General features: G+C 43.5%; 1 protein-coding gene and 1 long non-coding RNA gene across 2 annotated transcripts in view; one reads left to right on the top strand and one right to left on the bottom strand.

The window, feature by feature from the left end:
• Positions 1-10,775, bottom strand: part of LOC131577830 (uncharacterized) — a 32,848-nt gene extending 22,073 nt beyond the window's left edge. The window contains exons 1-3 of the long non-coding RNA XR_009277301.1: positions 10,646-10,775; positions 7,947-7,988; positions 5,585-5,657 (exon numbers count right to left, since the gene is read on the bottom strand). This is a non-coding gene — a long non-coding RNA (uncharacterized LOC131577830). The remainder of the gene's footprint in view (positions 1-5,584; positions 5,658-7,946; positions 7,989-10,645) is intronic.
• Positions 1-26,643, top strand: part of VIT (vitrin) — a 35,895-nt gene extending 9,252 nt beyond the window's left edge. Inside the window, exons 5-18 of the mRNA XM_058835991.1 lie at positions 550-627; positions 3,853-3,933; positions 5,664-5,864; positions 6,368-6,418; positions 11,130-11,168; positions 11,270-11,326; positions 11,624-11,686; positions 14,779-14,826; positions 19,249-19,311; positions 21,989-22,136; positions 22,330-22,433; positions 22,923-23,149; positions 25,267-25,780; positions 26,373-26,643. Coding sequence (XP_058691974.1) covers positions 550-627; positions 3,853-3,933; positions 5,664-5,864; positions 6,368-6,418; positions 11,130-11,168; positions 11,270-11,326; positions 11,624-11,686; positions 14,779-14,826; positions 19,249-19,311; positions 21,989-22,136; positions 22,330-22,433; positions 22,923-23,149; positions 25,267-25,780; positions 26,373-26,551 — 1,853 coding nt within the window. The 3' untranslated portion in view covers positions 26,552-26,643. The remainder of the gene's footprint in view (positions 1-549; positions 628-3,852; positions 3,934-5,663; positions 5,865-6,367; positions 6,419-11,129; positions 11,169-11,269; positions 11,327-11,623; positions 11,687-14,778; positions 14,827-19,248; positions 19,312-21,988; positions 22,137-22,329; positions 22,434-22,922; positions 23,150-25,266; positions 25,781-26,372) is intronic.
• The last annotated feature ends 262 nt before the right edge of the window (positions 26,644-26,905 follow it).

The raw sequence follows: 26,905 nt of genomic DNA, 5'->3' as shown, positions 1-26,905 counted from the left end.
CATATGTTCCCACACACGAGCACAGCCTTCTCTCACTGTTATTACTGCAAAAGACTGTTGCCAGAAATGGCATCTTGCAGAAGTGAGGTCAGAGAAGAATGCTGTGTGCGTGATGAAATGAATCCCACATCAAACATGCTTTCCAAGCCAACTGCATAGTCAGGCATTGGAGAAGGCTGCCTAGGGAAGCTGTGGGTTTAATTAAAAGTTGTACAGATGTCCTTCAGGAATGGTCCCCTTGTGCTTAATATCATTTGAGAGCAAAAGAATGAACTAATTGACCTCTGCAAATCCTCCCCAGTATTGGGTTTTCACACTTTTTTAACTTTTTTTTTATGATGCTGGATTTAGGCACCAGTATTTTCAGTGGTATGGTTTTGAGATTCTACCAAATTTCTATCAGATTAAAGAAATCTTCATGAAAACGAGTTGGACAGTAAAGAAGAGGGATCTGATTCTGAATGCCCTTGTTCTGAATTGCCTAGATGAGAATTTTATCAAGAAAATTTAGAATATTTTGTGATGCCTTCTATTATACATTTTTTGCAGAGGGCAAACCAAGAAAAGGTGTGACATATCCATCAACTCTTGAATACTCTTCTTCAAAAACTACAGCTGTTAAATCAGGCAAGTATTTATGACGGACTTTCCCTTACATCCATTTACAACTATCTGTCATAGATTCTCAGTTGTATAATACAAAGACATAACTATTCAGAGGCAGAAGTTCATGCATCCATTAGTATGTCATCCAAATTACTCATGGTATTTTTTTATCTTAAGCATATGGAAATATTCTCAGACAGTTTCTATTTTTTGGTCATACCATGTTTCACAGACTTCCGTTTCCAAACGTTCCCTTTTGCTTTAGATCTGTCACTGAATATGATGTTGTACTGGTTATATGCAAGCATTTGAGGCTATACAAGTTAGCTTTCTCCTAATGTTACTCACGTTATCTCCTGGGATAGTCGGTGCTGAGAGCATCATATTAAATAGTAACATAATACAAGTAACAGAGATAGTAATGCACAGCATCTTAACTAAGAATGCTACAATAAAGAACTATTTTGTATAATCATTTTAGTCGGCATCCTACTCTGTAAGACTCAGCTCAGTTTGAATAATTTAGTTGTTTAAAGAGGTCTTTGGTCAAGTTTCACACTGGTGGGTAGCTGACATTCAAGTGCACATGGATTACCTCTGTCACGGAAATGACACTTGGTTTTGCTCCCTGTTACAGCTGTGTAAGGTTCAGACTCTTCCTTGGGGATGCAAACAAATAGAAAATTAATGTCCCATACTACAGTGCACTTCCCTTACACCATCCTTTTGCTGAATGCTGGGCCTGAGCCTTCCTGAGCATAGACACTTTGAGCTGTGGTATAAGGAAACGTGCTGTATCTTCTCCATGAACTCAAATGCCTGGCACTGGGTGCATTCATCCAAGACCACAGAGAGGTTACTTGGAGACCTATTCTTCTCCAGTACATTATTGTTTGTTCCTTGAAAGAAATGTACGGAGCTCTTCTCTCACAGAATCATAGACTCATTATGGTCAGAAAAGATCATCAAGTACAACTCAGCACTGCCAAGTCCATCATAACCATGTCCTTAAGTGCCACATCTACACATCTTTCAAATATCTCCAGGGATGGTGACTCCATTCCTTCCCTGGATAGCCTGCTCCAGTGCTTGACAACACTTTCTGTGAAGAAATTCTTTCTAATATCCAGTTTAATCCTCCCATGGTGCAACCTGAAGCCATTTTCCCTTGACTGAACTCACTGCAACCTCCTTTCAGGTACTTGTAGAGAGCCATTAACTCCCCTCTTAGCCTTGGGAGGTTTTTTCCAGGCTAAAATAACTCAATTCCCTCAGCTGCTCCTCATAACACTTGTGCTCCAGCCCCTTCACCAGCTTAATTGCCCTTCATCTTTATATTTTCACTTGAACAAAAGCAAATTTAAATCTCAAAGCTGTTCAGAAGAAATATGTGTGGCTCAATTCCCTGCCTTTAATTTATAATACCTTTGCATTTACAATCAAATAGATACAAATTCGTATATTTCTTGACCACATATTCAGAAATTACTTGACCCAAATACTATGCACTGCTAGAAGGGAGGGCAATACCTTAGGAATCTTGACTTTTTTTCTGAGAAATGTTCATTAAATCACAGATCATTATTCCCAAGTGTAACCATACTTGAAATATCGGTGTGAACATTTCACACAGACCAGAGACAATCACAGCCAGGATTGAGCTCAGCAGGCTGTAAGCAATGGTCTTTTCCACCAGTGCCAAAAGCCACATAATATAAGAATCAGTGTAGAAATGGGGAGCATCATCAGTCAGGGTTCTGTCATACAAACAAAATACCAGGAGCTTGCTCCTGCAGCCAATCAAAGACACAAGTCTTCACTTTGTTCTTGAATTAAATAGTGTGAATGAATATGCCAGGATCCTAACAACAAAACAGAGCATTCATACAGAGAAAGCCCAGGATTATCAGAGGAGCAAGCAACTATTACATCAAATTACATCACTGTCTGATTTTGCCCAGCCTTGTCCCACAGGTAGCAAAGAAATCAAATGGTCAGAATTTATGTTCCTCAAGCCCTACTTGGCCCTATCAGTCCTCCTTAGATCTGCCACCTCAACTCAGCCATCTCAGCTGTTCTCTGTTAGAAACAGCCTGTCTTTAAGATAAAAATCTCTGTAATATGCTGCCAGGGCCATCTTGTAAAAGATAATTTCCTACTTACTTTTTAATATTAAAAAAAGCTACTTTTTCTTCTAATTTTAATTACAGAGACCACACTGTTCACTTCAATACTTAAATCCATTATCTGCAGGAGGTAAAAGCAGTCCTTTGAGTATTACCCTCACTGCTGTCAGATTAACAAAGAAATCCTGCTTCACATCTGATCAGCTGTCAGAGATGCAATTTTAGTCCTCATCCCAGAGATACCAGAGATTCATAATGCCTGACATTTCTTTAAATGCTCTTGGTGGTTACAGTGCTTCTCAAATGCTGGGCACGGCAATAAAAGCCTTCCTTCACAGCTGCTCAAAACTATTAAAAGATGTTTAGAAAAAACAGTACAAAATTTTAGGAAAACATTAACACTGCAGTAAATTCTCAAACAGTTTGATGCTGCCAAAAGAGCTAAAGAATTAAAAAAAAAAAAAAAAAAAAGGAAGAAGAAAATCCTCCAGTACTCAGTCAGATAAAAAAGCAGAAGCAGATTATTTTGTGAGTAGCAGTAAATAAACTGTAATAAGTATTCCAAGTATGTTGATGTCTCTGAGTCTTAGAAATAAAAATAGAACCAAAAAATCTCCCTTTTCCTTCTAAGCCGTCTGAGACATTCAGGATTTGGCCCCATAATCATCTCAAAATGTCAGGCAAGAAATACATCTGAACATGAACTAGTGACTGAAAGATTGCACATTATCAAGTATTTCCCAAACAACATACACAAATCATGATCCTGGTTCTCAGAACATGCTACTACTCAGAGGAAAAAAATATGATGCATTAAATCTTATGACTATTGGCTTATTGGTGGCAAATCCCCATACTTCTCACTCACTTCAGAAATTTTATTGATACTGGCAGGAGCTTTTGGGCTGTAAAAATGCCTAAGTTTGGCATGAAAGATAGAGGGTGACTACTCCCTAGTCTCTTTTTCTCAGTAGGTGATAAAGCTCTGATTGGATTGCCAGACCTACCTAATTGCATGTGACAGGACGCCTTCTTTTGGGGACTGATAATCTCTAAATGGGAGACTTGGAATTATTTTCCTACAGAGCTGCCTTTTCTAATGTGCTCAATTTTGCTTCAGAGCCTAAAAAAACAGAGGAAGACCTAAAAGGTATGAAGATTGCAGACACTGCTAACACATCAGGAAAAGCATCGGATCAAGGTAAGGGTTGGGGATCTTGGTGTTCTTTACAGTATCCAACCCACCTAATCTGCCTGCAGGTGCTTATAGGAAGCATTTCGACAGTGGTTACAGACAGCTTTACCTCCCACATCCAACCTCCTCCCCACAGCCCCTTTCCTTGGTGCTTGAAGGACTTCAGTTAATTCAGAGAAGAGGGCACACAAAGAATTTAATTTCTGCTTTTGCTTTTGTGAACTTGAAAACTTCAGGTTTTGTGAACTTGAAAATCTTGCATTATGGTTCTTGGCAATCTCCTATGCAGAGCACGTGCCTTGCAAATGCTTTGAAGATGGTGAAAGAGATGGGTGCCCTGCCTGCAGGAGCACTGGGAACAGCTACCCCTCGAGAGCCCTCCTCCTGTGTTAAAGGATCCACAAGAAACCCAGCCAACATGCACCAAGGCAACAGCTTTTCTCTGCTCTTATTATGCTGCTTCCTCAGGTTTTCTGCTAATGCTGCTAGCTTCCAGCTTCCTTGCTCCTCATAGACTGGGGTATAAAGCTGGCCAGTGTGCCTGTTCCCTACTCCAACAGCACAGGATCACAGGGGAAGACTCACTGTGCCCTCTGTTTTCTTTCTTTTAGCAGAGTTTCATGGAACAGTGCACTGTTCAGCCCAAAAAGAGCCATTCATGCTGAATTTTTTCAGCTGAGTTGTTTTGTTTTTCTTCTGAGCCCTCTTTCAGCATTATTCCATTAAAACTGTCTGAGATCTGAGTTTTTCACTGCCTGGCATTAGGTGATAATTAATCCACCAGACAGTTTCACAGTGATGCCTTCCAAAAGGACAACATCCAGAAATAGCAATAAAATACAAGCTTGTGTTGTGCAGCAGTGAATAGAGTGTGCACCATTCCCTTCCAGTGTAGACAGGGTGTCAGGCCATCCCCAGGGCTATCGGCAGGGAGGAAAGGAGCAAGACTGAGGTTAACATGGAAGATATTTTAGGGCAGTTTTTTGTAGCTAGATGGAAAAGATAGTGGTGAAGAACTTTTTTTTGAGAAAATGACTTGGAAGAACCTAAGCATGTTGACAATTTTTTATAAGGATATTTATGATGTATATTTTGCAACTAGAATTGTCTGTTCTCACAATAGATGACACATTTTAAAAGTAGTAGCAACTGTGAGATGAGTCAAACTTAGAAAAGATTGGCACCTTCCAGGTGGTGCTCTCCCCCACTCCCCTCAGCCAAAGCCCTGATGCTCCCTGCTCTGGCTCTAACCCACTCCCCCATCTTTATCTGAAATTTGTCCTTCTGTCAAAAACATTTCAGTGCTGCAATTTTTTTCTGGTCTATGACTCAGATTGGCCATCTTTGCTACCAGATGCCAGCTGATTTCCATATAAATTATGGACCTTCTAAGTGCTTAATTACACTGAGAAAAGATGATGCCAAAACAGAATCTGCAACTGGCTGGTTGAACCATTTCATAGGTCTGAGACATCTGTCAGTTTGATAAGTGTTCCTGGCCAAAGCAGAAAAGTGTAGGGGGAGCATTAATGCTGCAACAGGCTGTTGAGCAGAGCTTCACACAGGCACCTGCACTACATCCACAATGAAGGCCTGATGGCTCCACAGATGATGATGCTTGTAGGCATCCTGAAGAGAATGCCAATTTCTGGGTTACCTTAAACGTCGGGTGCTTCTGCTGATGTTTCCATCTATGCCATGTATCCAGCCACAGTGATATGTCAATATTCCTACAGGGGACATAGTCCACAAAGAGTATCAGACAACTCCAGTGCCGACCCCAGCCACACAAATGGCCACCACAACCCCCACACTGACGACCACGATGACAGATCCTTCCACCACAGTGCCACAGCTAACCACAACACCTGCAGCAGCCAGAACCACAGCAGCTCCAGCCAAGACTAGACCTGGACTGCACAGGGTCAGAGATATGGGTCAGTATCATGGATGTTTGCTTTGCTTTCCTCTGGACTGACAGCTTTCCTAAAATTTAAGGAACAAGATATACAGCTGGATATACCATGATTTAGAGGATTGTGAGTTCAGTAATTCAATGTAGAAATACTAGGAGTAGAAAAAAATATGTAAGTCAAGCAGACCAATTCATGTGAGAGTAAGCTCTCCATCCCCAAATGCTGTGAAGATTTTCAGGCATAGAAGTCAATAAATAATTCTTTGATTCTCATGTCTAGATTGAGAGTTCAACAGATAGGTGAAGACTCATTCTAGAATTCATTTTGTGATAACTTTCAATAGATTAAAGTTGTAGTCTATTTTTTGTAACAGCTTTTGAATTTTAAAGATTAAAACACTGTGAAGGAATTCTCATACTTTTTTTGCATACCTGATTTTCCTTAATCTTCCCTTCTTTATTATTATTCATTAGCACTGTAGGGTTTTGCTTCAACAGCTGAAAATTAAAATCTCTTATTTTTAGGTTCTAGCAGCGTCCACCCAGCATACGCATCTGTGGTAGCTGCAGCAGCAAGTAAGTATGGTGAAGCAAGTATGCCACAAGGCATGCAGCAGTGTATTTCAGGGCAGCAATGATTCAATAACCTTTCAAGCCTCAGCAAACTCAATGACTGAATCCAAGTCTGAATTTAAACTGAAAAACAGACGCTTGTCCTGAATGTCAAAGATGCTGATCACCCACAGTTCTGAGAAAGCCTTTCTAGTGAGTATCTGCCAATTTCAGCTGTGACAAAAACTGGGTTTTGCAAAACTTGAGACAAAGATTTTGCTGTTTGAATCATGTTTTCCTACTGCTTCCTTCTGTCATATTCTTTCAAAGGGAGACTTGATTTAGTTGCAAAATACACGATGCAGAGATCTGCAGAGCCATCTAAGCTTAGGACGGAAAGCTCTGAAATGCTGACAAACGTTAAAGCACTCTTCTCTCAAAAACCACAGGCAGTGGTTCTGAGCCTGGCATACATGTGATGTTATTCCTGGCTTGCCACTTGTTATTGACAGCAGAATGGTGGCTGCTCAGAGCTCTGCATCTCGGCCCAGGAGCTGCTCCCAGTCCAGCCCACAGCCTGCAATGCAAGTATATAGAGGTGTTTTTCCATACACTGTGCAATTGCTCAGATGTGCAGTCAAGAAAAGGAGAGTATTTTCAACTGTTTGAAAGGCTCTGAGCATGGGGATATGATTGATTTTGAGTGAAAAGGGAGCTGGGCTATCATTAGCTTTCATGCTCCATAGCTATTTCTGAGTGCTTTCAACTCAGCTTTCCTCTCACATACATTACTGCAGTCGTCCCCACTGCCAAGTAATTCACAGCCAAGAACATGGCAGGGCAAGTATCTTTTGGGTAATTCAGATCTTGAGGGGAAGAATAATTGAGTAAAATTCAGTTGTGAGTGGAGAATAAAGGCAGGGGCTGGATAGGTTAATCTTACCAAGTCAAATGTTCAGGTAGGTATGTCCATGGCAGTATTTACAGAAGTGACCTCACTATTCAAAGGGGTTTAAATTCTGTGGAAATATGCATCATTCAGTACCTAATGTGCCTGTTAACTTGGTTCTGCTTGTTGCTTTCTTTTCTATTTCCTATTCCCACAGGCTGAGCACAGAGGAGGCCTTCACTGTCTTTACTAGCAATTAGCCGTAAACCTCAGCCTGTTTGAGGATCCCCAGTCAGGAAGAGATGCATGTTGAGAGTAAAGTTTTAGCAACACTGAAATCAGGGGGAAGATTGTATTTGTCTTCAATAAGACAAATAATTTAGTCAAAAACCTGAGGGAAAAAAACCCAAACAAAACCAAAACCAAACCAAAAACCAACCAACAACCCCAAAACAAATTTTCCAATGTATTCAGTGGTTACTCAATTGCAATTTGGATCCATCTTTCTTCATAATTTTCTTTACTGAAGTCCTAAGCAAAAATTAATTCCCAAAATATTAAAGTGATCAGAGCTAAGAACAGGTTATTGTGAGCTGCAGTGGTAGAGACCCACTTCTGATTTCACAGACTTAATTTCTAGGACTATGTCCAGCATGTCAGTACCTGATATCTGGCTTCCTGAATTCTCCTGAACTCTTCTTGATTCTGAAAGAGAAGAACTGTATAAATTTTTAAAAAGTACATAAAGCACAAATACGGTTTTGATGTCATGACCATAAAGCAGTTTTCTCTGTCTGACGAGCCTTTAGGATCCACTGCTATTATTCCAGACATATTATAACCAGAATTTCTGGCTGTTATTATTATAACATTATTATAAACTTAATTAATTATTAACTTAACCAGAGTTTGGCTGACTGAACAGAATCAAATGTTCTCCTGTCTGTCCTGGCTCTCAGAGACTCACAAATCTACCTCTCACTGTGAATTGGTAGTTTGCCTGCAAAAGACACCTCAAAAGTAAATAGCTATGAAACAGAGCACAGTCAGAATGAACACAACATTTCCATTTCCAGCCACTGCTCCTGGCAAGAGCTCACAGGAGCAAAAGAAAAGCAGGACTTGCAGATTAGACCATGAAAGCAGGGGCAAAACTGCTGCCCTAGTTCTTGCTGTTCTTTCCCCTTTATCTTCTGTTTGTTAAGGACAGAATAACAGATAAAATAATTGAGACTGCTCCATTGCCAGACCCATCCTTCAAAGACTTGATGTGCCAAAACTGCTGAATGAGAAAACACTAATGTGACTGGTGTGCCATATGGCAGCTGGTTCCTTCCTGCCCTACTAGGGCTTCTGCCTCTGTCCAACAGCATCAACCCAGCACACTCCCAAGGGCCACAAGCTCGCTTGTTCTCTCCCATCCCAGCTCTTCAATCCTTTCTTGCACAGCTGCTTGGACCCTAGATGAGGGCTGAGACTAAATCAGGTGCTTTTGTGAATGCTGCAATCATAAGTGATTGCCTGAGTATCCTCAGGTGAGGAGGTTTTTTCCTGCCCTCTGTGTCCAGATGGGTTCAATGGTTGCACTTCTGTTCAGATCAGGACTCTAAGCTGGGCACTGCCTGCCACGGTACACTACACCAGCTTCATCCCCAGCTGTGAATTAATGGAAGAGTATTGAAAAGACATCAGACAATAGTAGTGTAAGTGATAGAAAGGGCATTGAACAGCCTTCTCCAGCAGGAAGACCAGTAGAGCTCATGTCTTCAGAAGTGCTGGACAAACATTCCATCCTGGCACCAGGGAGAACAGCTGGTGTTTATTTTCAGATGCTGCCTTTCTCCCCAAGTTATCCCTAACTACTTAAGCCCATCAAGGGTGCTGACCAAGTTGCAGATGGCTGGGCATGTTTTGTGCACAGAGTAGCTCTTTTTTTCTCAAATCAGTTATTGTTATTTACAAGGTTCACTCTAAACTGCATATAAACTGCTGAATCCATCATTTCCTGCCTCCATGCCTCCCTGCTCACCACAGCACTTGCTCCCAACCAGGGTTTCTCTTCCCTATTACTTTGATTTTTGACCCAGCTCTTGGAATTTGCTCAGTGACTGTCCATCCCCAGTTTGTTACAGACTTGTCCTAGGCCCAGCTTGGCCTCCAGCTTTCACAGCTCTCTGTTCTAATGAACATATATTCCCATACCACAGCCTCACTGGCAACTCAGATTTGAAGGAAGAACAAGCCTTGCAACCTGGAAGTGAAATTCTAACTCTTCCTCCTCTACCACTACCATGTTTGCCCCAGCCAACAAAAGCATGGCAGAAAGCAGCTTCCTGCAGGGATGGGGTAATGTGCCTTTGGGAGATAGAGCAAGAGGGAGCAGCCCCACAGCCCAGCACAGTCAAAAGGTGCATAGACAGAAGTCCACATTGCTAACACCAAATTAAAATTTAAATGTGGTATAAAATACTTGGAGACAGAGGTAATCTCTCTTTTACCCTCTTGTACTCTGTTTCTACTGACCTTGTAAAGGGTGTTAGATACACATTGGGGCTCAGTCATGGCAAACAGGAAACAAGGGCAGCTCTGAGACTCAGAGTTAATTTTCTACCACCACTTTGGCACATACTGATCTCCTGTGTGTAAAGCCTGCCCTGCACAATCCCATACAGCACTGACTTCTGCACACACAGATTTTCCCTCTGAAATCTGAACACTCAGCCTGGTATAGCTGTGGTCCATCTGGAGCCTTACAAACTTAGAGTTTAAAAGCCTTGCCAGTTTTGGCAGATGAGCCCGTAACTTCCATAAACAGGATCTCTCTGGCATCTGGAGTTTACAAGGTCTCTCAGGACAGCTCCTAGAAATCCCATCAAAGGGCTTCTAGTGGCCCTGAAGGTTCAAGTTTGGGTCAAACACAAGCTACTTACTGTCACCTAATTTTGCAATGTCAAGTTCCCAAGGAGCAGCAATTCCTGTTTTCTGAGACAGGCATTCAAAATGGTCTCATTGATGACATCTTATTGATAAAATAGCCTCCTGGGCCCCTGTCCAGTGTTCACAGAGTCAGCTAGAACATTCCCACTGATTTCACCAGGCTTTCAAATTAATCTTTCTGGGAAAACTAATGAATAAAGGCTTGTTAAAGGATAAGTTTGTTAACAGGCTTCTTAAGAATAATTAAGGAAATGAAAGGCATGATTAAAGACACAGTTTTCATCTGCAAATGCTTTGAGCCTTTAGTATTTTTGAACAATGGGAATTTAATAACCCCATCACCTTTAAAAGAAACCTTTTTGTGTAGAAGACATGTCAGACACATGAATTCTCCCACATTATTTTTCCATTGTCTCATTACTTACAGTCTGCCTGCTTGCTCATATCCACTTAATCTCTGCAGAAAGGGCAGTGTCTGGTCTGGAGTGTTGTTTTGGGGTTGGGGTTAAAACCTTCCTCACACAACCAGGACAATTGGATGGTACTGAAATAGACATAAACACAGATCACCAGTGTGAGTGAGAGAAAAAAAATTACAAAGGAAAGCAAATCACAGAAGTAACTGCAGATCTTTTAAATGCAGACCAGAGACCTGCAGATGTAATATCCATAACTGAAGGGAACGTTAACAAGGCTACTCTGTATGACAGACAGAGAAGGACAATCCCTTTTTAAGCAGGCTCAAAATATATAGCTAACATCTAAGAAAATCTATTAATGACAAGTCTATATATGAACCATTAATTCTGCCAGCTATAAACTGAGACTCAGTGAAAAAGTTAGGTAGCAGTAGTACTGAACCAAACATGGTGTAATAAATCACACTTTTCCACTTTGATGTCTACTTAGGACAGGTTCAGGCTGCACAAGGAAGAGGACAGAATACAGGTATGTTTTAATTTAACAACAACCAGTAGATTTGTACTGCTCAAATACTAGAAAACCTTGTGTTTAAGTTCCATGTGCTAATCCATATGATATTTTCAAAGCATTCAGGGGCACCTCCACCTTTGCAAGTATCAGGAATATTTTACAACACAATGCAGGTAAAGGCACTACAATCCTCCTCTATTTCCTCCCCACAGATATTTTTACCACTTACATCTACCAAGTCAGGCAGTAACACACTGATTTTCCCTCCTAACCATGTTCATAACAGGCCGCAGTGAGAGAATATATCACAATAGTCATTGCGTGACAATAGTGTAACTTTTAAGGAAGAAAGTAAACAAGATTGATTAAACATGGAATTGTTTTCAAAGCAGTAGTCTAAAATAATCTATAGAAGTCTTTTATAACATTTTATGCTATTTAACCTCTTGCCTCTTTGTCCGATCATGCAGGTGCTCAGCGCCAAGAGCCTTTTGCCACCTTCCAGAGGGCTGCCAGCTCTCCAGTCCACCTGGGTGAGCAAAACTACTAGCAGCAGATTTCCCACTCTCTTTAATAGTTTTAGCAACCACAAATTAGCCCTTGTACTGCACACTGTTTTCCTGCATCCTGGAGGAGGACCAGGACAAGACTCTTGCACTGAACGCCAACTAGCAGCTCCCTGAAAGGGAAAGGCAAAGGAAATCTCGGTCACTGGTGACCTGTTGTTTCAGGCTGTGGGAATCAACATCTACAAAATGTTTTCAATTTTTCTTATTTGTTAGTCAAAACAGGAAACAAACAACTGGCTCTGTGCAGCCTAACAGGTCTCTGGTAGAGCTAGGATTTTGTCCCTGTGGTTCCCAGAAGCCTCTAGGCTGACAGTGAAAGCAGAGGTTGCTTTTCATACTGAGGGTAGAAACCTCACCCAGACTGTTCTCTTCCTGGCAGTGCAATTGGCCCTTCCCTAGCAGCATTTTGCAAGGCCTACAACAGCTTCCCAGGGGCTCCAGAGCCCTCAGCACACATACCAAACACTAACTCTCCCTTGATGCACAGCAGCATTTCTCAGAGACAGATTTTGGCTGGGAGCACCCAGGGCAGGGTGCGGGATGGGAGCCGGGTTGCAGCAAGACACGCAGGGCTGCACTTAGGCTGCCCACAAAGCCCCAACAAGAGCAGCAGAGCAGGTCCTGTGGTGGTTCCCAGGATAACCTGACAGCCCAGGCTGCCAGGAAAATCCCCAGCAACTAGGCCGGTCTGACCAGCTGAGGCAGGGCACCAGGCAAGTGAGGCAAGGTCTGAGTGAAGGCAGCAAGGCGCAGGTGCAAGGAGAAAAGGCAAGGGTGTGCCCCTTTGTGCTGTCCCACCATGTTTCCCACAGCCCCTTCTCACCCACAGCCCTGGCCAAGGCAAGTGCTGTGCTAGTGCTGACCTCCAGCTCAGGCAGCCAAACCCCCTGGGGAGGGAAAGACTCCAGCAGATGAAGGTGTCCCTGGGCCCTGAGGGCTTTGTGAGAACTGGGAATCACAGGAGGAGTATTGCAGCAGGGAAGAGCCAAGTGGTCATTCATACAGAGGTTAGAGGATGTGATTATGCAGGATATGTTATTATCTTCCCAGACAATTCCTGCCAAGTAATCTCACCCAGCAATCTCCTGGTCAAAATGACAATTTGTAGTTGACCTAGTTGCAGCATATTTAAAATGCACTTGTCCTAAGATGTACTCCATTCCCTCATTTTTCTTCTACTCCTCATTTCAATCTATGCTCTTCTTTCTGCTTTCCATCTGTGTTTGTCTTTTTTATACATTTTGGCCATTCCAAAGGATGTGCTGGCTAATTCTCAGGCTAGCCAAATCTTTGACAGAAGAACAGGAGAATATTGCTGGGTCTTACTTAAATCAAAGTCAGTGTTTGATCCCACCTAATTGCTTAAGGCACCTTAAGGTCACCCTAAAGTGAATAAAAGGCACAACTTTCCCATCATAAATTATTCTGTTTTCTTCATCACAGAACAAGAAGGAAAATAAATACAAGTACATATTTGCTGTATTCCTAGTAAGTCCTGATCCTTTTTTCAGTCCAGAATGTGGCAGCTCAGATGTGCTGCTTTCAAGCAGCCAATTTTTCTAACCATCAACAGAAGATTGCTGAACAGGTCCTTGCTTTCTTGGAAAGGCAGTTTGTTCTTCTCGATCCCACCAAGTGTGTGCAAACAACAGCAGTCAGTTCTGAGCGTTTGGCTGTGATGTTGAGGAACTTCCTCTCATCAGCTCAGTTTACCATAAAGGTGTGCTGGGAAAGCACCTTCCCCAACACACCAGTTACTTGTGCAATGCACAATGCACTCTCTTGAAGTCCCATACTCACTAAGTCATGACTTTTCAAGAATGTTTTTCAAGGCAATTATACTGAAGAGTTTTGGTGCTGGTGTCTTTCTCCTTTTTAAAGAGACCAGTCTTGGAGCATTTTAAAAATCAACCCCCATTTTTATGGGCATCTTCAAGTGAGGAAAAATAATTGCCCTAGTTATAAAAATAGTAATTTCACTTTCCTCCTGGTTTTCCTCTTGCTTCTTTTCCCATTACTCAGGTCTGCTCTTCCTTTATCTGATTCTTCCTCCTCCTAAGCAAAATCACAAAAAAAACCCTTCTGTGTGCATCATGATTGACTTAGCCTTTTGCTTTCCCCAGTTTTTTGATCCTTCATAGGGTGTTTAAGTAGCATTCAGCATAAGGAGGGAAATCACCCTAGCATGAAACATGACAGGGTTCCTCCTACCCAAAGGGAGACCCCACACTTTATTCAGCCATTAGTCCCATCCAACAAGTCTCCCTCCCAGAGAGAAGCTGATAGCTCCTCATGGGAAAGGCAACCTAAGGACAAAGCTCTCTCTAGGCTGTAGGACACTGGCAAGCCCATACATAACTTTGTTGAAGCCTACATTGTAGTTCACTCACTGGCTCTAGTCAAGCACACACCAGCTCTGTGCAGTTTATCAGGTCTTCAGTAGACTTAAATCTTTGTTTCCTGGGATTCCCAGGAACTGTTTCTGTCCTAGTCAGCTGCAAGGCCATTCATCTGGCTGCAACCCAGAGTAAAACACCACTTTTTGGAAACATCTTTCAGCAGGTTCCAAAAACAAAGACATTTTGGGGTTTATTTATAAGGGCAGCAATTTTGATGAAGTTATCCCTGCCTAACAGGTTGCAAGCAATTTTTGGACAACCTCTTTGTGTTTGGGTGGGCTGAGGGGATAGAGAAATCTGTAGGTCAGAGGTTCTCGCAGATTTCCAGTGAAAAACAACCTAAACCAAAAAAAGGTCTGTGCATCAGTATCAGTGCAACTTAGAGGAACAAGACCAAAGCAGATCTAGAGCGGTGTATTTAAAACCTTAAAAAAGGTTAGTGCTCTGAGGGCAGTGATACAAGGCTCCTAATTATGTCTTGAAATGTGCACATTAAAATTCACAGGTTTACTGATTTCCTCAGCTCCTAAGTTGTTAATGTAAGTTATTGTCTAAACTGACCTTTCTAAATTGAGTCAGAACTTTCTGATCTCTAGTATTTGCACTATTATCAGTAACAGTTTGTGGTGTTGTTTTTTTCTCTTTCATGTGTGAAAGCAATGGAAATAGACTCATGGAAACCTGGACTGAGCCTTTTTGACACAGGTAAATATTTAAAGCATCTAGTAACTAGTCTGGGAATAAATGGTTTCCATCACATATGGGAAAAGCTTAATCTATTCAGCAGGCCCATGACACTGGTGATAACAATCTCACTTTAAGAAGTAATTTCAGCATTTACAATTATAAATAAGGTATGTTGTTTACATCTTAGCACATTATTCTGTGCTTTCGTCACTCTTGAGTTCCTGCTTAAAGCAGGAGCAGAGGAGATGAGCTCTGGAAAGAGTTGGCAGCTACACTACAGAAAAGGGGTTCTAGCTACTGAAATCCATTTGTAAATGAGAAGGTATTTTAGGAATGCCACAGCTGAGATCACAGTTTAGAGCTGCAATCAGTGAAGAACATGACAGATTATCCTAATGTCAATGTACTTAGGGAAGACATTCAGATAAGAAAAGGAGGGTTTATGTCAAACGTAAAGAATAATGAACATCATTGAAATTTTCTGACATTTTAGCCTTAAAAACTGACAATATGGAGATAAGAATATTTTTTATGAGCATTGGCGAAGGGAAAAAATACCCTACATTTGTAACAGGCTCTAGTAGCAACAAGACCAAGACTTGTGCAACCCTTAATCAGGAGCAGTTCCCAACTGCAGATTTAACAGCTGCCTTTCCCTGGGAACATGAAAAGCAGACTACAGAAGACACAGACCAATTCATAACATGGTACTCCCCCTCTTGCAAGGGGCCTGACCATCCAATATAAGAGGTCTTTCTCACCACCGGTTTTGATGCTGGAGAGGGCTGTGCTGGTGGCCCTTGTAAAGGCCATTTCCTTGAATATTCTTCTTACTTCAAAACCATTAGTGTGCTTATTCAGGAAAAGCTACAGCACGAGGGCCAGGCTGCAGAGGGATGTTTTGAGGCAAAAAATGACAGATTGCATTAAATGCAATGAAAGGTTGGGCATGGGGGAAGGGACGTTGTATTAATAGTTTCTCAGCAGCTGAAGTGGCAGCATAGACTAGTGTGATAAAGTCTGATGCATTCAGATTGTCACTTCAAAGGAGTGGTTTCTGGCATGGATGTAATCACTGCTGTCTTACATAAATGAATGGGAAGTCTAATCAGTATGGACAGCTGTGACAATCAGTGAAGGGAACTTTAATTAGCATGGCGTAGACTGCCCATGTAGCAAGTTGAAATTCCCATGGCAATACCAACATTAAATTGGACTGGCAGAACAGGGAGGCCCATAGAGACTGACCACCTCCCCAATTAACTGGTGAAGAGCATTTGGTGGGTGACCTTATTGCTCCACTAAGCACAAATCAGCCAGCTGACCCACAACCTTCAAGATCTGATAATTGTACTGACAAATAAAAATGAAAAATGCTGCACTGCCTTCATTTGAGTTTTCCATGCTGACAAAGATTATGTCAGCTGTATTCCTAAGAAAAGAATTTGAATTTTACAGGATGTAGATAAATATGAATTTTACAGGATGTAGAGGCAAATAGCTATCTATGAATTATCCTTCATATACAATTTAGTTGCTAAAATGGATGGCACATGTTAATTTCTAACTTCACTACAGTGTTAAATCCACCTACTTTCTGTTCTGCAAATAAAGCAAGGTGTGGGGGGGAACTGCACATATGGGACACCAAGCTGGCACATGTGAGGTATGCAGTGTGCAGGCTGCAGGATGAAGCGTGGCTTTGGTCTGTTGCTGAGGAACTATTATGTGCCTGTGTAATTAAAGCCTGAACTGAAATATACACTGTCAGAAAGGCAGGCTGATTATTTCAGATTTTAAAAAACAAAAAAACATAAAACGAAAAACCACAACCCAATCATTGTAATCCGTGTGGTTAACAAAGAGAGGCTGTGCCTTGCCAAGTCGTGTTGCCTTTAACTTCCACATCAGATAAACTAACCATAAACTTGCACAAGATTTGCCTTCCTTCAAAGGCAGGTTTGGTCCCTGTCAGAAAGATCTTCAGGCCTGAGAGGGGTCAGAAATGTTTCCTGCAGCAGATATCACTGGATGGAACTGTCACCCCTGTTCCACATAATTTTTCCTCAGCCAGGGACAAGCAGCCAGCCTCAGGCAGTGCTGCCCCAGCACCACCACTCTGCCTCTCCCTGCTGGTGTTTTCCCCATCCAAATGGGCTCCCATGGGCAAACACATAACAGCAGGTGCACTCTTCCCTGTTCCTTGCCCGGGAGCTCATCCCCAGTGCACAAGAGGCCCAAGCCAGCAGTGTGCTGGACAACAGCTCCAGCCATAAGGGATTAAGCCAGTCGGAGCCAGGCTTGCCAGCCTGCTTTTGAATGCATCCTGCCTGCTCTGGCACAAGAGGGCCAGCTCCACTAGCTGTGGGAGAGAGGCATTTCTGTCACAAGAGCCAGTGGCAGGATGGGTGGAGAGCTCTTATTCCCAGCCCAGAAAGCATCCTGTCCAAAGTTTGGGTAGGAGCACAGGGAGGCTGCATGTGGGTCTGCAGGTACTGCAGGCACCGCATAGTCACAAAAAGCAACACCAGCCCTGGGGCTCTCCTAACCTGGCAGGAACGTTCTCAAACAAAACACACAAAGCAATCGCCAACCCTTGCCTTAAACAAAGCAGAGCAACTCTTTGTGCCCTTTGCCTGCTTCACTCACAGGCAGCCCCGTGGGCTCCCGTACATAGCCAAGCACAGCGCTCCAGCTAGCTCCACATCCTGGCTCTAGCAACAGGCAACAACAGATGCCTGGGGACAAGCAAAGCAGAGGGAAATCATTGCTTTGGTGCTGCTATTAGCAGCTCTGTTTAATCCCTGCAGCAGAAACCTTCTGCACTGGCAGCTGAATTTCAAACTGAGAAGCCAAAGCACCCCTGTCCGGAATGGATGCTGCTGTGTGCTGAAGTCTCCCAGCAGGTATCAGGTACCAATCAGGTCAGCTTTACAGCAGGTCCTGAATACTCAGACTTAATACAAACATGGCCCCTGACCCAAAACTATGTGCAGCATTCAGCATGCAGATAGAAGGACTCAAAAATGTTGTATTTGACAATTATGAGAGGTGAATTTTTAGACTTAACTGGAATAGAAATAGGAGTGGTTACAGAGGGGGATGGAGCAGGTACCTGCCTCCATTTTCTTCACAGTACTCTGCCTTATTATGGCTTGGTCCTTAATACCTTCAGAAACCAGCTTTGGCTGTTACATCTCCCATCATATTTAGGTGGTGACCTTCCCTGATGTCCCTTTACATACACTGATGCTCTCATGTTCGTCTTGCTCATGGCTGGCTGCTGTGGAGAGACAAATTCTGTGGTACCTAGTCATTTCTCATACTTTTCTTTATAAAGCTCACACTTTCTAAAATTATCTTTGTTCACTGCTTCTATGAAGTCAGTAATCTTTCCTGGATTTACTTGCGGATGAAGATTTAAGGAAGTCTTCCTCCTGCTTTTCTTTAAAAATCTAACATGCAGTTTACAAAAATCATAAGCTGTTCTACTGTTCTTTAGACCAACAGCTTTCCTGGTGAGTGTTCAGTTTGTAGCTTGTCTGATCATTGCTGTCTCTTCTGAGGATTATCCCAGCTAAACCCCCTTAATCTTGTCATGCTGTACTGAAAAGAAACAGCTCTTTGCCCTTGCTCTGATGGGAGATACTGGACTGTAGGAGGGTCTTGCCAGACATTCAAGTCATGAGTGAATTTCAGCATTTTTAGACCTTTTGAGCCCAGCCTGATGGTGTCCTGTGAGTCAGTACCTTTCACAAGGACATCAACTCATATTTTCAAGGCTGCTACCACCCAAATACCTCATTAGAATCCACTAGTAACCGGTGAGACTTTCCCCTCGCTTAACTGTAGTTCTCTGTTATCCTCTTTCTTTTGTGCTTTGCAAAATAACCTAGACTTCTGGGGGCACCTGAGGAGCTGTGGTTTGCATTGCTTCCCCAGCTGTGATGAGCTGGAACAAGTTGCTGCCTGTGCCTTCCTCTCCAGACAGAAAACAACATGATAAATCTGCTGCTCATCCGCTTCAGACGTTGTGCAGCTCACTGTAAGGCACCACAGTGCTGGTCCTCAGGGAAGGCTGCTGGGAGCCACCATCCCACACCGTGGCCACCAGCCTCTGCTCCTGAGGAGCTCACTACTTGTGCATGCTGCTCCCAAGCCCTTGCAGTTAGGGGACTGACTCCCAAAGGGCAGCACCAAAGAGCTGCTGCTAGGAGAGATTCTGGTGGTGTTCCTAGAAATGTCTCTGCTCTGGTTTTACCCCAAGAGTGATGTAGATGGAAAAAGGTAAGCTCCAAGGATGTCCTCCCCATCCTCGTTTCCCTCCCACATCAATCCTCAGGCCAGGGGGTCTCTGCAGTGATCCTCTTGCCCATTTCCTTAAAGAGCAAGGTCAGGCACCAAGCACACACTGATAGGTCCTTTCTTTTCTCTCTTTAGGCTTCAGTTCAAAGGAAGAATTGAATCCAAAGCCACTGGAATCCATCTCCCAGGGGAATCAGAGTATGTACTTCAGAATTAACTTCATAATGAAGTGACAACATTAATTACATATTGCTAGAATGCATTAAAATTAGATAGCAAAAGGTAAGTTTTCAAGAAAGCCTAAGAAAATTCAGGAGCACATTTTTCCCTTGCAGAGAAAAAGCGAGCACTCTCTGCTGACCCCTTTTAGACACATAATTGGTTTTTGCTTCTAAAGGGAAGGAAAACAACAGCCAAAATTTAGCTTACCTGGGCAGCGAGATAGTGGCTGCTCCCTACCACCTCTTCCCAGGTAGTATCATCTCCATGCTCCCAGTGTGCAGAGCTTCTTCCCTCAGGTACATTGGTGGTAGAGAACAGTGTGCTGCAGCAAGGGTCAGATGAACAAGCCCTGCTGACCAGGGCAGGCTCCCATGGCTATGCTGTGTGTAGGCACCCTTCCCACAGCAGTGGGTGGGAGGGAAGGAAACCACCTGAGAAAGGGACCCAACGCCTGCCACAGCCAGGAGAGAGAGGATGCAGAGGGAGCACCAAGGATCCCTCAAGTTCGGAGAGGAAATGCAGGTCCAAAATCTTCTACAGCCCTTTATAAAGGCAGATTTACCCATTAACCCATCTTTAGTTGAGGCCCAAAGTAGCAGAAGAAAGAGAAAGCAAGTTCTTAGTGGAGAGATGGGGTTGCCTGCCACCTCTTCATTAGAAACCACCCCAAAGAGAGGGTTCATCCTTCCAACAGTGCCTAGGTCCTCTCTTGCCCATCCTTGGGCAGCTGAACACTCTCTGAACTCTTTACAGTCACTACTGAACCAAATGTCTATGTATTCCCAGGAATTCCTCTTAATATTTGAAGAATTCTTTTCCCTATCAAATATGTCAAAAACACCTGAAACTGATACAGAAACAAGGGAAAGAAGAAGAAAAAGGGAAGGCTCTGCCCTACAGACCCCGTTGCACTGCAGGAATACAGAGCTCGGTGCAGTGGAGATGCCAGCAAGGACAGCTGTGTTTCCAGCAGTTAAACTGAAAAAAGTCACACCAGAAACAAAAATTTCATCCCACTAATAACTCTAGGACCATAAAAGCCTTAATTCAGATCTTGCCTCCCTGCAAATCAGAAAGTGCTCACCTCCCTATGAAGCACCTTTATTCTGTGCTCTTGCAGCGTCCCTCTCATGTCCCAGCACCGAATTGGAATCCTCCCCAGAAACCAAGTCTGTCTATAAGTGTATGTAAATGTTTGCCTCCCCAGACCCTGCTGGCTAACAAACTGCCCACTTTCCTCATATAGATCTCATGAACTAGTTCCCTTTGAAGGACAAGAAATTCAGGAAAACTTGGCTGTTAATTGAGGTATTTGTTGTGGGTTCCCGACCTTGCCTCACGATCTGCTGTGAGCGGACACGGTTCTCAGTCACGCTCCTGTAATTCAGCATTATTAGAATTAGAAAAAAGAGACAGCTATGGGAGAAAAAAATTGAAGGTAATGAGATGGGAGGCAGTTGCATAAACCACTAAGAACAATTGGTGCTTTGTAGCCTTCAGGCTACCTAATGATTAAAACACAGTAGTTAGAACTAGTCTGATTGGTAGGAGGCATCATCAGAGGGAAATCAAGAGATGGGGATGACCCAGACGCCGGAGGGGGAAAATGTTAATTAGCGCTCTAGTTAAGCCAAATTTTGATCCCACTCCCACTTGCAGACCAAAGATGAATGTTTCACCAGTAACTTGAAGAAACATGAAGGCAGGCTGGAAGTGATGAAGATAGCATTTGCAGCACAAAGATGAAGTTCATCTGTGTAATTAAAGGGAAGAGTTTGTTTGGGTGCTGGCATACCTTTTATAGAACATTGCTTTCAGCCCAGAGAGGAAACACACAACAGCACACTGCTGCTGCTGCACACACGGGTACAAGGCTATAACAACATACAAAAGAAGACCCCCCACTCTGTCTGAATATCCCAAGTAAAATCATCATCCTTGATGTTAGCTCTAACCCAGAAGGAAATTGATGAACAATTCTCATTCAGAAGTGCAGAGCTGCCAGGATTGTTGTCAGTAATCCTGGATTGCAATCGCCTTGAAGAGACCCCACAGTGTTTTTCCCCTGAGGCACACCCCAGGCACCACACATTTCAGGAGCTTCCTTCTTAGCAACATTAACACAGTAACTGTTCCTGTTATGTCTATTACATCAATTAAGTCCACAAAAGTATCGCCAAGGAAATCCCCTTAATTTGTGCTCTGCAGGTGGCCAGAAATACAAAATAAAAGCACCATGGCTAGTTTTACAAACTCCCATCACCTCTGGGCTGCAAATAAAGCTTGCTGAGCCCAAGATGTGGCTCTGAGGGCACAGGATATATGTCAGCTTGCTCCTGTGGGGCTGAACCTCCCTGGCCCCCAAAATGCAGTGCTCCCAGACTGACCCCTGTGAAAAGATTCTCGCCCTTTAGTCACACAGCCAAGCTGAGACGTTGTATGGGATAAAGTCATGCCAAGGACTGTGTTTACCAACAAGTAGGATAGACTTGAGCTGCCAGCTGTGACTTGTCCTTGTCAAAGGCTTTTTTGTAGAGTTTACAGAGCAGGACAAGGCACTGGATGCAGACTTTTTAGGCCTTTGCTGCTTGCAGGAAGCACAGCAATCAGAAAGGACTAAAATTATCTTCCGTGTTTCTTTATCTCTCCTCAGATTGCAAAGTTGATTTGTCCTTCTTAATGGATGGGAGCTGGAGCATTGGCAAACGCCGCTTTCAGCTCCAGAAGCGATTCCTTGGTAACGTGGCTCAAGCCCTTGGCATTGGCAGCGCTGGTCCTCTGATGGGCATTGTTCAGTATGGGTAAGAGTTTCCCAGACATTCCCATTGCCACAGGGCATGACTGCACGCTCTGGCAGCCATAGCTCTAAGCTGATACGTGCTTAAGGTCTCACTCCAGCTTGCACTCAGGAGCCAGGTAACACAGACCAGCCCTATGGCTTTTGTGTTGTATGTGAAGCAAAACACTGACATTTTCTCTAATTTCTCCTTTTAGTGATGACCCTTCCACAGAATTTAATTTAAAAACTTATGCCAACTCCAAGGATCTAAGGAATGCCATTGAGAAAATTCAACAGAAAGGGGGACTTTCCAATGTTGGTAGGTGATGGGGCCACTTGCACATCCTCAGCTCAGGGAGGGCTTCAGATCCTGGGCTATAGCAAGCCCACACCTCCTCACAGGATACAGAGGCTGCGATCAAAGAGTGCTTAGTGCTAGGGCAGGACTGGTGAGAGACCATGACCTGCATGCGCTGATCCCAGGCACTGCAGATCCATCACAAGTTGGCAGGACATACCTGTCTCCTTGCAGGCAGTTCCCATCAATGCTTTGGGGATCCTTGCTAACCCAGCTCATCACCCCCAGCCTCTCTGGGGCACAGGGAGAGGGTTCAGTGCAAGAGGGTACAGGAAGCACTGGCACCAAGTAGAAGTGGTGTCCCCTGCTCACACAGCCACAGAAACTGCTTTCCCCAGCTCTCTGCAGCGTCCAACACTGAGTCAGCTCTCTGCCTACTATTTCACGGGATATTATCAGACAGAGTGCTTCCAGATCCATAACTCCTCCTCAACTCCTCTTCTATTGCAGGGAAGGCACTTTCATTTGTTAACAAAAACTTCTTTTTGGATGCTAATGGAAACCGAGGTGGAGCACCCAATGTGGTTGTAGTGATTGTGGATGGGTGGCCTACCGACCGAGTGGAAGAGGCCTCCAGGCTGGCCAGAGAATCAGGAATCAACATTTTCTTTGTCACTGTTGAAGGAGCTGCTCAAAGTGAAAAGCAGAATGTTATTGAACCAGACTTTGTGGACAAGGTACATAGTGGGCTGAGTCTGACCAGGAGCTTGGCTCTGACTAAACTTTCCAACCTACTTAATTCAGGGCATTTCCCTTTCCTTCTTACCACTTATGGTTATTTCTTTTCCTTCTTGTACATACTGTCTTGAGTTTTTCTCTACAAAAACCAGGCAGTAATGCTGAGGTCAGAAAGGAGAGTAAGTTAGTAAAGTTCTGGTTTAAGGTACATCATCAAGCAAATGGCTTTTGACCAACTAAACCTTAGCACAGACATGCAGTTGTACTGAGACCAGTGGTTTTCCAAATACACTGTAGTGTGACAAAGTACAATTGCAGCCTGAGCAATTTGGAATTGTTTCTTCCAAACAAATTTTTTCCGAACCTCCTGCTGTGCATCTCCCACTAGGGAGAGGGTGAGGAGTTCTGTCAACCTAATGTCAATGTTGCTTTTACAAACAGGTCCCACACAAGCAAAGGTTGGCACAGACTCAACACAGGCACATCCTAGTTTTTCAGCTATACTGGATAACTCAAAACATTCTCTTTTCACCATTGATGAAGGCTATTTTTCAGTTATTTGTTTCTGCTGCTATGGACTTCACGGTAGCTCTAGGAAAGAGGGTAAATCCCTGCCATGTGCAGAAAAAAAAAAGAGAATGCAAGCTTTGATTGACTCATATTTGGCAGTAACACTAGCTGTGTGATCAAAAGTGCTTCAGGACAAGCTGGTACCCAGTTTGGGCAGGAGATATCTACCAAGTGGCAGACCAGGCTGGGCCTAGGAAACAGGGTGAAGTCATCTGGTATCTTCAGAAAACAGATTCCCATCTGAGCTGGATTTCTCTGCCATGAAATAATCTCCCATGAGTTTCAGAAGAGCTGCAGTGTCTCTGGTCAGCATATAATTGGATTGTCATCTCATTTGCATTTAATGTTTTTAAAAGAACAAAGCTACAGTGAGTCTCTGCAAACCTGCCAGGGACACAGCAGAAGTGAGAGTAGAGTGGGCTCAGAACAGGAAGGTAAGGAGGGAATGGTGGCTTGATACTGCTGCATCATAACACTAAAATAGAAGTGAGACAGTAAGAGCAAATGAGAGCAGGATACCATGAGGAGTCCAGACTGGAGGGAACTGTAATTCCTTCAGAGCTGTTAGGCTTTATGCAAATCAAGACAAGTGCCTTGGTCTCTTAAACCAGTCAGATAACACACACCATCACAAAGCTGATAGATAAAGCCTGGCTTAACAAAGTATTCTCACCCAGAGAGCTGAGGAATTGGCATTTAAAAGGCACTAAAGCCAAAGACGATTTGAGCCATCCTGTTTGCATCACTCCCCTCCTTGCCCCAGCCACTCTTCTCCCCTGCCACCCCCTGACTTCTCCCACATCCTCTTCTGTGCCAGCTCTTCTTCCTACCCATGCTCACCTGACTCCCACAGATATGGCCCTAATGATACAGAATACAGAATATTCTATATTCAGATATATATAGATATATACAGATATAGAAGCCTCCCACAGATCTGGCCCTAATGAGTATTTACTTATAATAGTTAATGGGGTTTTTTGGTTGTTTTTTTACTATTTGGCAGAGCCAACACAATGAGCCTGGGTTTTCTTGGCTTAGAAGGGTATGAACCAAGTTATCCCCAGCTTAAGCCTGAGCTTTCACTTCAAAGTAGCAGGGTCTGTCAGCAGGCAAGACTTTCCTTCTTTTCCTGAATGATGGGAGCTGAAGTTGCTACCAGGCAAACACACGGGCTCCTGTAATGTCCACGGGAGCCACGCTAATAGCAGCTCTGTGATGTGGCTGCTTTTCCCATGAACAATGTAACTCGTGTAAAAAAGCCAGATGGGGGGCAAATTTACTTATTACAGTTCTTTCACTACTAAAATATCAGCTCCATCCCACAGTTTTAAAAAAAAGGCAGGAAAAGCTGTCACCTTACACAAGTATCCATGATGTTACACTGACATCATTTCCCAGGGAAGCAGATGGTGATTGCAGGAGAGACCATTTCAGACTCCAGCACTGCTCTTTCCAGGAGCCTATATTTACAATTTAGCTACATACCCCAGCAGAAACAGGCAAACTGAATTTCCATTGCACTTATCCTCGTGTTGCCTCGCAGGCAGTGTGCAGGACAAGTGGTTTCTACTCCATCAATGTGCCCAGCTGGTTCAGCCTCCACAAGGTGGTCCAGCCCTTGGTGAAGCGGGTGTGCGACATTGACCGGCTGGCTTGCAGCAAGACGTGCCTCAATGCCGCCGACATCGGCTTCGTGATTGACGGCTCCAGCAGCGTCGGCACCGGCAACTTCCGCACGGTTCTCCAGTTTGTGGCCAACATCAGCAAGGAGTTCGAGATTTCGGACACCGACACGCGCATCGGAGCTGTGCAGTACACCTACGAGCAGAGGCTGGAGTTCAGCTTTGACAAGTACAGCACGAAGCAGGACGTGCTGAACGCTATCAAAAGGATCAGCTACTGGAGTGGGGGCACCAGCACGGGAGCAGCCATCAGCTATGCCTCAGAGCAGCTGTTCAGCAAGTCCAAACCCAACAAAAGGAAGATCATGATTCTCATCACAGATGGCAGGTCTTATGACGATGTCAGCTTGCCAGCCATGGCAGCTCACCAAAATGGTAAGGTCTTCTAACACTGCCTGCTCTCCTCTCATGCCTCAGCACTTATGCAGGTCAGATAAATGCAGTTTGCTATAATTTGAATCTTCCTACACCTTGTGAAGGAAGAATAGTACTTTTCCCTGGGGTCCCACTGAGCTTCAACAAGATCAGCATCTGAATAAGGAACTTCAGAAAAAAAAAAATTGGAAATCATCACAAATGCAACTATTTCTAGGAGATCTCAAGAGGTTTTTGCCGTCTTAGTAACACAGGACTCCTTTGGCTTTCTATTCAAGATAGGTATATATCTTCCAACCCATTTGCCCTTGGACAGTATCCTGTTGCTCAAAATCCTGATTTTGGATCTGTTGTTTAGACCCAGGGCTAAGGCTTCACTATTGTTTAAACCTTTTTGCTGTTGGCAAAAGGTACTTCCAAAGCACAAGCTAGAACTTTCTTCCAATTTGAAAACACCCATTTTATACCGAGAGCACAGAAACTCACTGCCCATTTTTTTGTGGCCTAGAAACTATATTTGCAGTATTGGTCGTAAAATAGATATCGTAAAGAAAACTTTCATGCTTTTTCTAAACCTTGGGTTTCTTTCCAGGAGTCATCGCTTATTCCATTGGAGTTGCTTGGGCAGCCCCAGATGAACTGGAAGCCATTGCATCGGACCCTGCTAAGGAGCATTCCTTCTTTGTGGATGAATTTGACAACCTCTACCGCTACGTTAATCAGCTCATTCAAAATATTTGCACAGAGTTTAATTCCCAGCCACGGAACTGATGGACTCAAGCAAGGCAGGACCCTTGGGCGCTGTGCTGAAGGCATGTCAAGTGCCACAGAAATAATGGCAGTCCTCAGTTCAAGAAACACTGGAGGTGTTTCCCTCTGGCACTTTCCAGTCAGCAAGGTTCATTGCAATAATGCTCTGTGTAGACTGTTGATTTTTTTTTTTTTTTTTTTTTTTTTTTTTTTACTTTCTCCTTGTGGGCATCAGAAACTCTGACTTAGACAGATAGCTGAAGAGGGAGTAAACATGGAGGAAATAACTGCAGCTGTTTGAAGAGCTGCTTCCAGTATAGAGCCCCAGCTTGCCCAAACCTCACCTCTGGACACACACCACGTGTCCAAACGTGC

This window comes from Poecile atricapillus, chromosome 3 (genome assembly GCF_030490865.1).
Source record: "Poecile atricapillus isolate bPoeAtr1 chromosome 3, bPoeAtr1.hap1, whole genome shotgun sequence".
Classification (NCBI taxonomy): domain Eukaryota; kingdom Metazoa; phylum Chordata; class Aves; order Passeriformes; family Paridae; genus Poecile; species Poecile atricapillus.
This window is presented reverse-complemented; position numbering and strand designations above follow the sequence as displayed.